The sequence below is a fragment of the Buceros rhinoceros genome, unplaced genomic scaffold (assembly GCF_000710305.1).
Source record: "Buceros rhinoceros silvestris isolate BGI_N320 unplaced genomic scaffold, ASM71030v1 scaffold8660, whole genome shotgun sequence".
In the NCBI taxonomy this organism is placed as follows: Eukaryota; Metazoa; Chordata; class Aves; order Bucerotiformes; family Bucerotidae; genus Buceros; species Buceros rhinoceros.
In genome coordinates, this window is record NW_010389004.1 from 9,651 (window position 1) to 24,980 (window position 15,330).

The window sequence follows — 15,330 nt, forward strand, 5'->3', positions numbered from 1 at the left end:
ATGTAAAGGATCATGCCTCATGGCAAATTGTAGCCCTGCATTCAGTATTTAGAGTTGGAGAAAGGTAGTTCTATTGTTGTCCTTAATAACACAAATTTAACAGATTAGTCTGGTATGTAAATGCTAACAGTAGGCTTAACTTTTCATTTCCTTAGTTCATGTCTCTCATCTGCTACTCTGATGAGAAAAAGAAATTATTTATTTTTTTCTGTCAATAACTTTATCTAATTGCCTTTATTAGTCCCGTTACAACCCAGGGATCACAAACACAGCAACTACAGAAGCATTATGGCATTACCTCACCTATCAGTTTAGCTGCCCCCAAGGAGTTTGACTGCATGCTTACCCAGAAATTAATCGAAACCCTAAAACCTTATGGTGTATTTGAAGAGGAAGAAGAACTGCAACGCAGGTGAGTAAACACTCTAGCAGTGGTTTTCTAGTATCTTGATATTTATGTAGTTGACTACTGAACCTGAAGCATGTTTATGTTCTTTAAAATGCTTTCTTAGAAGCCTAGTTGAATATTAAGCTTGATTTTTCTTACCTTAAGAGGAATATCTCAGCATACAGAGAAGAATTAAAATTACTTTTGAGAGGCTGGCTTGCATTCTTTTCATAACTGTTTTGTTTTAGTAGCTCCTCTACTTTTTTCCTTACAAAGCTTTCAGAGTAATTTTTGCTCTCTGTATTGCTTCTCACAGTTCTTTTAGTTGCATGTTTTATGAGTTAAGGTGGTTTGTTTTTTTTTTGAAAGTGAATATAATTCATATATCTAAAAATGTGTGTAGGCTTTGCGTGCTTGCATTTTTTTCTGAGCTTAAATCACTTGAACATCTTTAAAGGGGAAAAAATAGTAGGAATGTTGTAAGAGGGACTTTGTTTCACTACTTGTATATATAAGAAAATCTGTAATTAGATCTGCAATGTTATTGTAGTTGTCTTACTGTGTAATGATGGTCTTAAAAATACTGCTAGTTTGGTCTAAGTTCATGACCTGTGATTCTGCTGTTTTATCAATAGGATTCTCATTTTGGGAAAATTAAATAACCTAGTAAAGGAATGGATACGGGAAATCAGTGAAAGCAAGGTATGGATGTATTTTACATGGAACTGCTCATACTAAGACTGCAGTAGGCAAGTAATCCCAAAACATGTTCCCTCTCTAAACGGGATGGTTCTTAGATTGGGGATCGAATTTGAAAAGCAAATAATACGTTCGTGTAGCTTCTTTTTTTTCCAGGCAGCATCACCCCTTCAGAGTAGAATGATGTCAGATGATGAAACTGATAAATATTGGGAAAATCCATGGTAGTTGTAATAGTAGTTTTCAGTTGTTCCCTATTCTCCCTAGGTAGAAATATAGCTTGACTTGTCAAAATAGGTGTGTATAGTACAATGTTGATTATGTGCTTAGATTGTTTGGCTTTGTGAATGAGTGCAAGATCTTAAAATGGACTAATTGCAGCTTTGTGATATGTGGTCTTTGCCTTTAAGTCCTATAACGTTATTTTTGTAGACTCTTAGAGTGATAGAGTTTTTGACAGGTTATAGGCCCCCCACCCCTACACTCCTTTTTGTGAATGGTGATAGACTTGCAAAAACGTAGAGAAGGAACTGGCTTTTTTAAGAGGTAAAAACCCCTAGTTTTTAAGCTAATTTGCTTTTAGTATATTTACAGTTGTATTTCTTCTGTATGCTTCTTATAGGAAATGGAAATTTATGTGTGAACAAGATTATGGCTGGGGCAACCCTGCTATTTATCTATTGATCCTTGAAAACAAAATAGTGACAGTATCTTGACTGGTGTAAGATTATTGGACTAACTTAAGTAGTTTCTAAACATTGCAAAATAATGAGTTTTCAGTTATGTGTATCTTTTGCTGTGTAACCTTTGACTTAGGGCTTTAGATTGTAAAGTTGCATCCTATTAAAAGGGGGTAATTGTTTTTGCCCACAGTACTGTGGACTCAAGAGGGTTTTGAAGGTACAAATCTAGGAACTTTAGTAGATGTACCTGAACAGTTTGAACATAAAATAAATACCTATTCCAAAACCAAACTTTTATTTAAAGACTGTAGTATGGGTGCCTCTGAAAGCAATTTAATAAACACTGATAGTGTTAAATAGGTTTTTTCCTATTGCTCTAAATTGGAATCCATCATCAATTTCTAAGGCAGTCTGAGATACCTGACTGTTAAGCAATATGTGTTTAATATCCATAATATTTTGAAGCTGTTGCACTGGAAGTGTAGAACTGTAACAATTACCAAGTTTGAGGCAGTAATGTGTAATGTAGTTGAAATGCTACAAATAGTTCCCAAAGGGCAAACACACCTCTGTCTTTTCTGTACATACTGAGATTATTGCAGTAGTAACTACACCTTAAACAACAGAAATTTTGTGGAATATTTTGTTTTAAAATAAGTTGTGTGTGTTGTTAAGGTAAAATAACCAGTTTTATTTGTTCCTTTTAGAATCTTCCACAGTCTGTAATTGAAAATGTTGGAGGAAAAATATTTACATTTGGATCCTATAGGTTAGGGGTTCATACAAAAGGTAATGTTTACTTTTATAATACCAAAATTTATAATACAGAACTCGTGTTTGAGTTAATGATATATCTGTAAATGGCACACTTAAAAACTTGCTGTCTTTCTTGATGGTGTTAGATTTGTATTTTTTGGTTGTTTTTTTTCTTTGTCAGCCATGTCCAGTATTCCTTCTAAATAAAAAAAAAAATACCTTCCTCTTATGTTTTTGTCATGGGTTGGGAAACAGGAAAAAAATTGGAAATACTTAAAAACAGAGAAAGTTATATACTTGGATCTCATGATTTGTTCTTTCAAAATTACTGCAGCTGTTCCACAGCTGAAAGAAAAATGTATGAATGCATGCAGTATGCTTAAAGATTGTGAATTTTTTTTTTCATTTGGTTTGACATAGTATTACCAAAGAAAAGCCATTCTACAGGAAGAGAAACTTTATTTTTCTGTTTGGTTTCAAACAAATTTCTGGATATTGCTGACTTTTACTGTGTGTGTAGAGTGAATAACTTACTTGTGCTAATAAACAATTTCAGGTGCTGATATTGATGCCCTGTGTGTTGCACCAAGACATGTTGAAAGAAGTGATTTTTTCACATCATTTTATGAAAAACTGAAACAACAAGAAGAAGTAAAAGATCTGAGGGTATGTGAACTGCCTGTTACTGCTAGCTGAAGTGATGATGCTGAAAAGTTCATAGTGGAAGATGATACATTAAATAAGTAAATAAAACTTTACTATTCAGGCTTGCAGTTGATTTTTAGTTAACCTGCAACAAAGCCTATCACCATAGTTGAAATAAGAGAATATTCCAAATTTTCTCTGTTCCCACTTAAGAGACATCTAAAAACCTGGATGACAGAATGATCTCCTAGCATGTGTGTTAGTATAGCAAAATTTCTGCTTCCTTTCTAGCAGTGGGCAGATGCAAATGTAAGTGTTAACTTGAAAAGGATCAGGACCAAACTTGTGTGGTTTTAATGGAAGTTTTAAAATTTACTGTTAATGCTGCCTGTTTTATAATCATGTTAATATAAACAGTTACAGGGGTTGATATTAACTCAATTTTCTATATTGGCTGTCAGCTGTGCATTTTTAGTGTGCCTTGTTATTAGAAGCTTGTGCAACATTTTTAGCATATAAAGATGAAGATTTCTCTTCTGGGAATGGAAGACACCCTGGTGTCTTCCATAAAAACAAATTTAGGATTTTGTTTCTGTTATAACTAAATGAGAAACCTCCCTAGGTCAGCTGGAGGGAGCTTTAATATTCTCAATATTGGCTCAGAGTAAATTTTCTCTGCTGCAATTTTTTTTTTTTTGGTTAGATGAAGATAGCTGAAGGTAAGTCTTAAACTTTGGTTTAGTCTTGCTGCCATAAAAAAAGTGAAACTGTCCCTGCAGCATTCTTCCACTTCATGTATCTTGTAGTTGTTTGTCTGTGCAGTGTTCTTTATGCATCCTGCACCTGGTAACTTCCAGGGCAGTGCAAACATCTGGTGGTGATACTATATGCACTGAAACAAATCTTTTGGAATCTTTACTATCTGACCACTTTTAGTTATATTTAAATCCACACACTACAATTAAGATTATTCTGATTTTCAGTTTTCCAATTAACTTTGCTATAAACTCTAACTCAAGCTAACGTAGTTGATTTATCATCAAGGTAGGAAAACGTACATTATTCAGTGTAGCTCTGCAAGGATGCTAATAACCATAAGCTCAGGGTGGTGTAACACTTGTAAGTCGTTCCAGCTAGGTCTAAAAGTTTGTGCATCTTCATCATTAGTGAATCTAGACTTTCTTAATGGTTGATTTAATGAGTGGGTACGAGAGACTTGTGAACTTCACATTTTGCTTAGTATTCATCCTGCCAAGCAGTAACATTAAGGTTACCTTTACTAAGGTTAAGTGCGTAAAGTAGTGTTGTCTCCTCCTCTTGTTAAGAACTGGAACACTTTTTTAGTTGGCCTCTGGCAGTTCCTATAATTTCTTTTTCATAGGTATGCAGTGTTTTCTTTTACAAAAGCAGTGCTCAGCAGGTCTGTGTTGAGCAGATCTGAACAAATACATAGTTCAGGAAGGTGGTATTCCTAGCTGATTACAGTGTCGACATCAAGTTCCACAGTTTCATCATGGGTACTGTTTGAAGTAACTCATTAATGACCACATTTAGAGAAGAAGCTCGAGCTCTGGAAACTGGTTACTTTCAGTCAATTTAGGTGAAATTAGGGTGCTTAGTTACACAGTTGTCTCTTTGTCATTTCTCATAAAATATTGACCGCAGGAACAAGAGAAGTAAGAGGCCTCTTAATTCCTATAGATTTGCCTTAGAATACTTAGATGCTGTGAAGAGTAAAAGACGCTTGATGTGTCCTGCATGTAGTAAGAGAGTTAGACCTCTAGATGACATCAGAGCTGGTTGTTAGGAGTTTGTGTTCTAATTAGCAGCTAGACAGCTGTAGCAAGTAGTAGATCAGTGCCTACTGCAGAAATCCTCAATGGTGGAGAAAGATGTTGCTGACAAAATTTGATCTGAAAACAGAAAAGCATCTACGTAAATAGCATTTCATTGTGACTGTTTGGACTTGTTACCTATTGCTTGTAAATGTGCTTCTTATACTGAAAATAAAATACAACTTTTTTTCCCCCAGGCTGTTGAAGAAGCTTTTGTCCCAGTTATTAAACTTTGTTTTGATGGAATAGAGGTAAAGATCATCTTCTATTTTTATAGAACATGGTGAAAACAGTTTTCAAGATCTCCATAACTCATGTAGTATTGATTAATATGAATGCTATTAAAGTGACTCTCCCAGGCTTGTACCCAAGTCCTTGACAACAGTCCTCAGTTGTGTAATTTCAAGTGTGGCTTTAAGACTGAAACAAGTCTTTCTTCATATACTTAGATGTGTGTAGAATATCTCCCTGTTCTTCTTTAGGCACTGCCACCTACTTGTACTTGAACAGTTTACTGATCTGTGGAGTACCAGTATTAGAATTATTAAGACTTAATAGGAATTCTATTTGTAAATAATGTGGCTTCCATAATTTTTTCTCTGTTAATGATTAAATGTCCAGACTTTAAATTCAGATTTGATTCAATATCTTATACTATAGGAAACTGTATGATCTTTGAGTTACCAAAAATGTGCTGCTGAAGGCAAACTGGGTATCCCCTTTGTCCTTATGTCTTTGGAGGTCTGTAAACACATGATCAAAACACTGGTTTTGGTGCCAGTAGCCTGATGGACCAGCTGTCTTGGAGCGATGAACTTTTTTGACTTGATTTTTGTTATTTTGGCAGAAGTTGCTGAGAAAACAGGAACACTGCTTGCAAAAGATACTCTTTTAGTCTTTTTCAGACTGTTTTATAGTAAATTTGTCATCTTTTCTTTTGGTGGCAAGACAAAAACATACAAACTGTTTATATACACAGTTTATCAGACTTGTTGCTGGATTATGTCAACTAGTAACTGGTGGGTGTAAGGAGGATACTTCACAGTGGGGAAAGAATTCCCATGCTAATCTTCTGACAGATTACATGGTTGAAGAGCTAGAGTGTTCTAGGCAAGACCGAACAGTACTGTTTCTCCCAGTCTGAGTTAAATCTCTGCCTTGCAGTTACAGTGATCATTAGTTAGGGTACAGTCAGGTTTTTTTTTAGTCTCTGGAAGATGAACTACCGCCTTTGCCCTCATCCATCCAGCTTACTTAAGTTGGCACTTAGGCAGAGAGGTGGCTTTCTCCAAATGAGAGATGTGCAGAGAAATGTGATACCATGCAGTAAGCTAGCCTGTGATTGTGCATTTTTGACAGTTGTTTTATTGCTGTCAATATACAGTCCAGTGTTAAGAACGTTTTTCTGGAGAATCTGTTTTCTGTTTACATAGCTTAGGCATTCATTCTAAATATTGAAACTTGCCATAGGCATCCTCTGGTTAGTCTGGTTTTGTATGTTTTTTTCAATCATTTATATGCAAGCCAGTGTTGTCTTCAATTTTTAAAAATGCAATTCAAAACAGAAGCCTGAATAGGGAAATAAAAGGATTATCTGCTGTAAGAGTATAGTATCTTGCTATAGTATAGTAATTTACGATGGGCTCTCGCTTAGGTTTATGACTGAAACTTAATCCATATTGCAGAGAACGCATGAGAGTTCTCTAGTCTTGAACACTAACTTATGATAAGCACTTTTGATATATACAAGTGTTGTTAGGCCACAACAATGGTTGCATTTGTGCCCAATATGTCAGTACCAGAAGATTTTAATTTTCCTTTTCCTAATCCAGGCAAAAGGTATCAGAAGTTATTCTATCTGTAAAGAAGACTTTAGAATTGAGGAAAAGGAATTTAAGGAATTTAGTTTTGTGGTGATCCTGTCAGTCAAACTTCACTAGTTTCTGCCAATACCAGTTTTCCAATGTGCATTTTATGTTACCGATACGAACCTTATTGATCCTTTTTTTGTTCTACCTGTAGAAAACTCCTCTCTGCTCCCCCTGCCCAACCCCCAAATACAGGACAGGCTATTAATTTGTTGATTTGAAAAGTCCTTTTATTTTCAATGATCTTTGCATCTTTAGAGTCACTAGACCTGGTAGAGCTCAGAATAGAACTTCAAGCTGGAGTTAATTTTGAACTTGGTTTACCTTGAAAACTATTACTTTTCACTCAAGTCAAAACTTCTACTTGTAGTACAGAATGTTGTGAAGACCAGCTATTAAAGACTTTTGAATCAAAAGAGCACTGAATACTTGAGAAATTACCTTTCTTTGGAGAAGTGCTTCTTAGCTTAAAACAAATGCAAAGTTTTAAGCACCTATGAAAAGTTGTTTAAGATATCTTCAGCTTTGTTTTATCTGAAATAACTTTAAACTAAAATGGTTTTGGTGCAGTAGCACTAGGTGTTTCATTGTCTTGTAGGTGAAGTGGTATCAGTTTCTGATGATTAAAAGCCTCATCTGGTGAAGGGGGCTTGTCGCCTAGCAGACCAGCTGCTTTATATATTGTTGTCATACTGACTGACATACCTAATGTAAGATGCTTGATTAATTACCTAACACCTAATGATACCTACTGTAAGACTGGAGGCAAATTGACTGCTCTGAGTAGTGTTCTTGTTGTGTGTGTGACAATGTAAAACTCTAGTTCAGTGCTGAATAGTATTTTAGATGTTCTTGACTTAAAGCTGTTAAGACAAATTATTGTCATAGCAAAGTCACAGCAGAGAAATTTGATGTAATTTAAAAATTTATACAAATTCATACACTTGTTCACTTGCATTTGCTTGCTGGATTTTCAGAACTTCATGTTTTCTGTAATCATATGTAGATTTTTCATATATACTGGTCCTATACAGAAGCAACTAGTTACATGTGGGCTTCACAGTTCTAGATAGGAAAGTTCTCCTAGTTTTTCTGTAATTCAGTGAGAATTTTGAGAATATTTAGGTTAAAACTAGGTTTTGTTTTCACAACTTGCTCTGTCATAGTAGAAGTTTGTGTTCTGGACCTAGAAATGGTGCTTGTCTCCAAAGTGGCATAGTTTTTGTGTGTGCTGATTCTGTATTGATATTAAAATGTATTTTATCCTCTTGGAAAAGGGGCCATAAGATAGATGATGCATCTGAAAGCGTTTCTTTTAATGCTTGTGATGGGTCTTAGTATGTGTTGTTTAAAGAGATTCTTTGTACTAGAAGACTACTGTTCTCTTATTAGTAAGTTTGGTGAAAATGAGTTAGAAAATTAATTCTGCAGAATAAAGAACAGTTTTCTAATGTCTTCTCTCTTTTTTTTTTTTAAGATTGATATTTTGTTTGCAAGATTAGCCCTACAAACTATTCCTGAGGACTTAGATCTACGAGATGATAGCCTACTTAAAAATTTAGACATTAGATGCATACGAAGTCTTAATGGTATGTATATTCAGTTTTGCATATTTGTCTAATCTTTTAATAAGTATTCTGGGTTGTTTGATACAGAAGTTTAGTTGTGGACTTGACTGAAAATACAGCAGCTCCATATGTGGAAATGAAGTTGTAGCCATTCTTATATATTCTTTTGAAGATAAAGGTTGTTTCTTATTGGCCAGATTTTTAAAAATTTTTTTCTTTTATTTGTGTAGTACATGGTGTTGTCTAAAAATTGAGGGGACTTGCAAGACTTGTGTAGAGTACGATCTATGTTTATAAATAAAGATTTGTGCATGATTTTTAATTTTTGTATTTTAATATGCATAAACATACACAAAATTGCTTCAGTGATACATTGGAGATATTAAAATATGGTCGGTTTGAGGGCAGGTCTTCAGTAACTTACCAGCTTGTGTAACCTTTAATTTTTCTGTAATACTGCAGTTTAAAAAAATTGTTACTTATATATGGGATGGTAGCGGCTTTAGCCTGTATGTAGTTTGGCAGCGGAGCATGTGAATCATCACTGATTTTCTGTTATCAGCTGAAAACTTGATAATTTGATATTACCACAACACCTTGTTAATGTTTTGTGAAGTGCACATTTGTGCAGTCTCTAGAAATCATGCTCCCTTCTTACTTGCTTTGAAAGGAACTCTTGGTCGTAAATTATACTATTTTCTTGCAACCAGCTCTCTGCTGGTTACTATTTAGTAACAATGAACAACTACTTATTCTTGATTAAAAAAAAAACCTAGCAGTTAATATTGTCATATGTAATGCTATTTTTAAGCCTGAAAATAACCCGTCAAAGTAATGATACAACTCACATGTTTAAAACCTGTTCTGTTTAGCCTGTACTCATAAAGTCAAAGCTTTGACCTATGACTTCCAGGTTTTCTGTAGGTCCATGAAGACTCGTGCTTTTTTACATATGTCTGCACGTTCTATGATATACAGCATATAATCCCATAACAGCAGAACTTAAAACTTATTTCTTAAACAGCTTGTACATTTCATTAATGATGGAAGATCAAGTAGCAGTCCAAAACTGTAGCTATGTGTGTACGAATTGTCTTCCTGAGTGCTGCTGTAAAACAATTATAAAGAAAAGAAAAAAAAAAACCCAAAATAAATGAAAATGTTAAGCTTTCTAATTTAAAGTTTAAAAATGATTGAAATACAAAATTAATTTTCAGCATGCGGATCTAAATAGTTCAGTAACTTTGATGTGGAGGGAAAGCAAGCAAAAAAACTTTGGAGGCAGCAAGCATAATGGATTCTTTCTTTTGGCAGGTTGCCGGGTAACCGATGAAATTCTGCATCTAGTACCAAACATTGACAACTTCAGGTTAACACTGAGAGCTATCAAACTGTGGGCGAAACGTAAGTAATTTTATTCTAAAGTTTGCCAAGTTTTCATTAACTCTTACAGTTACTGATAACTTTCTTCTTTTGTCTCTTTCCTTCTCAATTCACAGGCCACAACATCTATTCCAATATACTAGGTTTCCTTGGCGGTGTTTCCTGGGCTATGTTAGTAGCAAGAACCTGCCAGCTTTATCCAAATGCAATAGCATCAACTCTTGTACATAAATTTTTCTTGGTATTTTCTAAATGGTATGTTTTTTTTTAATTTCGATTACACTAAAATAAAATTGTTTGTAGACACTAAATTTTAGTCCTGTTTTTATGGTATCATTTTCAGCTGTTACCTGATTAAGATGGTAGGTAGAAGCATTGTTCTTGCTATCAGAAAGTTGTTAGCTTGAGTGGTTCAATAAGTTGTCCAACATGTCTTGTTCTTAAAATATGCAAAACAAAACCACCCAGTTTTTAATTAAAGCTTCTAAGTATTTGTTGTAACTCAACGTTACTCTTCAGATAAAATACTTAGTGCGAAATAAGAGCAGACATTCCAAAATTTAAAGTCTTTTAGCATTCCAATTCTGGGAGAATGGGAGAAGGAAGTATGTTAGATTCTGATTTAGACACATAGCTTAAATGCAGTTTGAGACCTGCTCTCAAAAGTGTGGTTTTTAATCTTGTCAGTGTGGTGAGGTAGGTGTTTTGGAATTGCGTATGGTTTCGTGTTCCTGAGATAGTTACCTCAGAAAGACGATTTGAATAACTGATGGGAACAATGGGAACGTTCCAGGTAAATTTGGAATGAATGGGACAAAAGTGTGCTTTGCAGATGAGAAAGGAATACTCTCTTTCTTGGAAGAGTGTGTCTGGATACCTATATTTTTCATGAAATACTGTCAGATTTTGAGAGTCATTGTATCAAGTTGTTGCTTATAGTCTTTCCTTATTAACATGAAGATAGTTTCCACAGTTTTTCTGTTTTTAATTCATTGGCTTTATGGCCTCTTTGAAGTACCTAGTGTGTAATATCTCACCACACTGAGCTAATAGAGGAAAATTGTTTGCAAACTGTTTAATGTGCTCCTTATACTGCAGTCCATTTTCCATTTTATATGTGCATAGCACAGGAGCATTAATGGACAAATAGCAAGAGAATAACTGACTTCTCTTCATAGGAAGATAACTTTACTTATGGGAATAGAGACTTGAACAGAAGTGTTACTTTTTTCAAAGTGTTTCATTCAGCATGGTTTCTTTTTTGTCTTGATTGGAATTTTTTTAAAAATATATATGCTTTGTAATGACACTATAATGCTGTAATCACGCTGGCTGTTTCTTCTGTAGTTTCTGTGAAACAGCTAGCTTGGAGATGGACCCCATGTCAATCTTCCTAGAGGAATTTCTCTTCAATATTTTTTTGCAAGATTATTATTATTGCAAGAAAAATTTAGAGGAGTTTACTTCAGTTGCCTAAACCGTTTGTTATAAAGCTCCAGGACTACAGAAAATCCATTTTTCTGATGCTCCAGAGAAGCTAAGCACAGCTGTGTTGTAGTTAAGCAAAACAGCTTATTTAAACAACTGCAGTTAGACCAGCTTAGTCTTGAGGAAATTGTGCTTTACCATGAGAACAGAGTTAAGAAGGACAGTGTACAAAAGTATTGTTTGTTGAACATACATGGTTGTATCCAACAGTCTTATTCAGTACTACAATCTTTTTGAACAGGGAATGGCCAAATCCAGTGCTATTGAAACAGCCAGAAGAATGCAATCTTAATTTGCCTGTATGGGACCCAAGGGTTAGTGTATTATTTTTTCCCCTATAAGTCACACTGTACAATGAATTCAGTTGCTTAAAGAATCCTAGGTGAACTTCATTTTGGGTTTAATGTGTCTCTTCATCTTGGACCAAAGAACCTTATAACGAAGTCTTTAAGTTGTTCCGTATATTATTTATTAATATTTGGTCTCATCTTTGTAGCACTTACACTACGGACATTGGACATTAATGTCCTTCAGGCAGTCAATAAAACAGATTGCAGCTCACATTCTGAGGTTTCAGTAAGTCATAGCGTGAATGTGTTTGATGCTGCTTTGTCAATTTTAGAATAGTTGGTGTGAACACCAACTGATCTCATTTTGGTGACTAGTGTAACCACCAGAGGTTGAGTTGTATACCCTTTTATTCTTCAAATCTGGTTTTCTCATTGGCAAAAGTCCCCATTTAAATAATGTGAGACAGATGGAAAAGTGTTCTTGAGTCTTACTGTTAATCCTAGGATAGGGGGTTTGAGATCAGTGTGTGATGGGACCTGTCTATGTTGTAGTAGCTAAACGAAGTGGGAAGGTTAATGACAGGGTTTTATCTTTAATTTACCATCTGTGAGATTGCTGCTGTAATGCTATTATAAATGTATTTTGCGTGTGTGTGTTTTGTCCCTTCTTTTTTGTTTCCCTGTGTGCTGTTTAATAAAAGATATGTTAACAGAGGTGGTATTTCTGTCAGGTTGCCTGGAGCCTCTCATCCTAAGCTGGCTCTTTATTTTCCATAATGTTACATAAATAAATTATAAAATATTTTTCGCAAGGTTTGAAGACACTCTTCTGAAGGTGCTCGTGTGGTGATAAGGTATCCTTGTTTTGATGTGATCACAAGCTAATTTCTATTAAAGAGAGAAATTGTTCTGTTTCGATGGTGTTTCTGGATTTAGAAATGCCTGTAACTTGGTCTTGATTGCTGACAGGTTACAGCCCTCCCACATCACTGTGGTTCAGAATGATGTCCTTTGTGAAAGAGTTATCCTTGTTTTCTCAACTTTCTCTGAACTGTTGGAAACTTACTTTGTCTGCAAACTAAGGTCTCTTAGAACTTAAGACTCAGTTGTAGTAAAGGGAGAAATCCAAATTTGTTAACTCATGTGTATGCTTGAAGAAAACTGATTGGCTGTTGTTATATGTAGGTAAACCCCAGTGATAGGTACCATCTTATGCCTATAATTACACCAGCATACCCACAGCAGAACTCTACCTACAATGTGTCCGTTTCCACACGGATGGTCATGGTTGAGGAGTTTAAACAAGGTAAGTATTCTCTTATGCTCTCTAAATCTGTTTGAAAATATTTATATAAAATAGTTCCATTGTGAGTATGCTTTGGGAGGGAAGGGTGGGACACGGGAGGGTGTTGAATAGCTTCTTGACATGAGACTCTTCTGAGGGAGGTAGAACTTGGCCTGTTATGCTTATGTGGCTTAATGGCAAATTCAGTAAAGACTTATGCAGATCTGCCCTCGCTCTTAGAAACTGAGGGTAACTAATTAGAATGCCTTGTGCTCTGAAAAGCAGAATTAACAGTACAGTTGTTTGTTTATTTTAGTGGCTTTAGATTGTGTCATGTCACATGGGAGATTAGAGTAGTAATCCCACTTGATGGCTATTTCTAGACTTAGTAGAATATAATATAATTGCTCAGACATCAGTTCTCTAGATTTATGTTAGTAATCTACCTGGATAATTATAGCAGATAGGTGGCGATATTATCAAATATCGATGTTATTGATGCAGAGAGCAGCTACCAGTAACTCTGTCAGGCAGAGCAGCAGATCACTGTCTCACTGTTTCTTTGCCTTGTTCAATGCCTTGCACAAGAGCTGATCCAGGTACTGTAAGGAAAGATCTCTGTCATCTTTGGACTGAGTAGTCACTGTGGCATGCACAAAAGATTAAATTGAGCTGTGTTACACTGCAGAGCAAAAGTACATGCAATCATCTGTCTGATCAATTAACATACATTTCTAAACGTATTTTGTTGAGTTTCTTTTTAATAATATGCTTTGTGTAACTAATGACCACGTAAGGTATGACTGGAATATTAAACCTGTTGAATTACTTTGAATTTGAAGGTATTTGAATTTGTAGTAACCTTTGCTAAGTTGATAAGCTGTTTTTACTCTGGACACTAAGCTGTATTTAAAAAAAAAAGTTGAAATTTTTTTTTTGTAATTTAGGTCTTGCTATAACAGATGAAATTTTGCTGAGTAAGGCAGAGTGGTCCAAACTTTTTGAAGCTCCAAACTTCTTTCAAAAGTACAAGTATGTATTTTATGGCATGGCAGAATATTTTAAGTTTTTTCAGTTAAAATATCTAGTGATGCTCTGTAGCACAGGATCTTAAATATACATACATTAGAGGATTTTTCTATACAGAGGGGGATAGAATGCATTATTTCCTTTCTCTTAGAAAATGAATAATTTGCACAGATACTTTTTTCTTTAACACATATTTTAGAAACTTGTTAGTCCCTGACCAGAGATTGTCCCCAGTTAACTGTGTGATTGTTATACTACCAATAAAGCTGAAGACACATCCGCTGGTTTGACTAACAGAAACGTTCTTCAGTGGTGTCAGTAAGCATTCAAAAATGGGTCTTGCCTCCCAGTAAATAAGATATTAAAATAATGAATTCTGAAGGTCAGTATTTAAGATTAATACGTATTTGAAACTTTGTATTTTCTTCTGTCAATATAGTCAACAGTTTACTCTGATAATAAAAGATATTTTTGCAATTGTGTTGACTAACTGCCAGATGTACTAGTTATTACTAGATTTTTTTCATTAAACCTTAAGGCTTTCGGATCTTTAATACACTTTCACACCTAGCTTCTCTAATTTTGTCATGTCTCTAAGGGAAATACCAAAGTTCACACTTCACATTTTTAGGGTTCCTAGTAATATCCTTGTGGGGCAGAAGCTTGTTAAATGTATATGGACATGCTGAAAGTTGTATTTTTATAATAAATATGGATTATTAAAATACGGACTACATCTTCTTTGCCCTCAGTTGAAATTGGAGACCCATTTTTCTTGAATCAAGATCAAATATATTTTACACTTGTTTCTGTGTTGGGTGGTTGGTTGGTTATGTACTAATCTAAACAAGATTGAAATATACAGTTCCCCCATTAAAAGAGTCTGATGACCTTCATAATGTGTCTGTGTTTTGTTTCTATACCTTTTGCATGATAAAAGCTTTAAAACATTTGGATGGCTTTTATGTAGTGCTTTGGAAATCAAGTTTGAAAACACTTAAAACAGGACTGTAAAGTTATTTTTTGAAGTTAAAAATGGGCTGCAAACAAATCAGTTTCTGCAGGTTTTTTTCTGTACCAGCTTTAGCCACTTTATCAATTTTAGCAATAAAAGCTTTTCTTGCCGACATTAAGTATCCAGGTTTTGTGCAAAAATGTCTTTCCTTTAATTTTTTAAATTGTGGAATGGTATTATGGGGCCTGCTTTAAATTACTCAAGATTTACTCTGTTTTAACTTTAACTTAAAACTTTGATTAGTAAACTTCATGAAATGAAATCATTATACAGTCAACAGTATGCAATAAATGTTGTCTCTATTGGTGGAATCTCCATCTGAAAGCTAGATGTTTCAGATTTTTTCCCCTTTTCACGCTCTTCTCTTGTTTAAATTGTAGATGCCATGACTTGTTCCT

General features: G+C 34.8%; 1 protein-coding gene across 1 annotated transcript in view; it reads left to right on the forward strand.

Moving 5' to 3' along the window:
• The first annotated feature begins 235 nt into the window (after positions 1–235).
• LOC104490169 (poly(A) polymerase alpha) overlaps positions 236–15,330 on the forward strand; it is a 33,699-nt gene continuing 18,604 nt past the window's right edge. Inside the window, exons 1-11 of the mRNA XM_010132422.1 lie at positions 236–412; positions 1,024–1,090; positions 2,478–2,559; positions 3,083–3,192; positions 5,204–5,257; positions 8,352–8,463; positions 9,757–9,846; positions 9,942–10,080; positions 11,555–11,627; positions 12,789–12,909; positions 13,836–13,920. Coding sequence (XP_010130724.1) covers positions 339–412; positions 1,024–1,090; positions 2,478–2,559; positions 3,083–3,192; positions 5,204–5,257; positions 8,352–8,463; positions 9,757–9,846; positions 9,942–10,080; positions 11,555–11,627; positions 12,789–12,909; positions 13,836–13,920 — 1,007 coding nt within the window. The 5' untranslated portion in view covers positions 236–338. The remainder of the gene's footprint in view (positions 413–1,023; positions 1,091–2,477; positions 2,560–3,082; positions 3,193–5,203; positions 5,258–8,351; positions 8,464–9,756; positions 9,847–9,941; positions 10,081–11,554; positions 11,628–12,788; positions 12,910–13,835; positions 13,921–15,330) is intronic.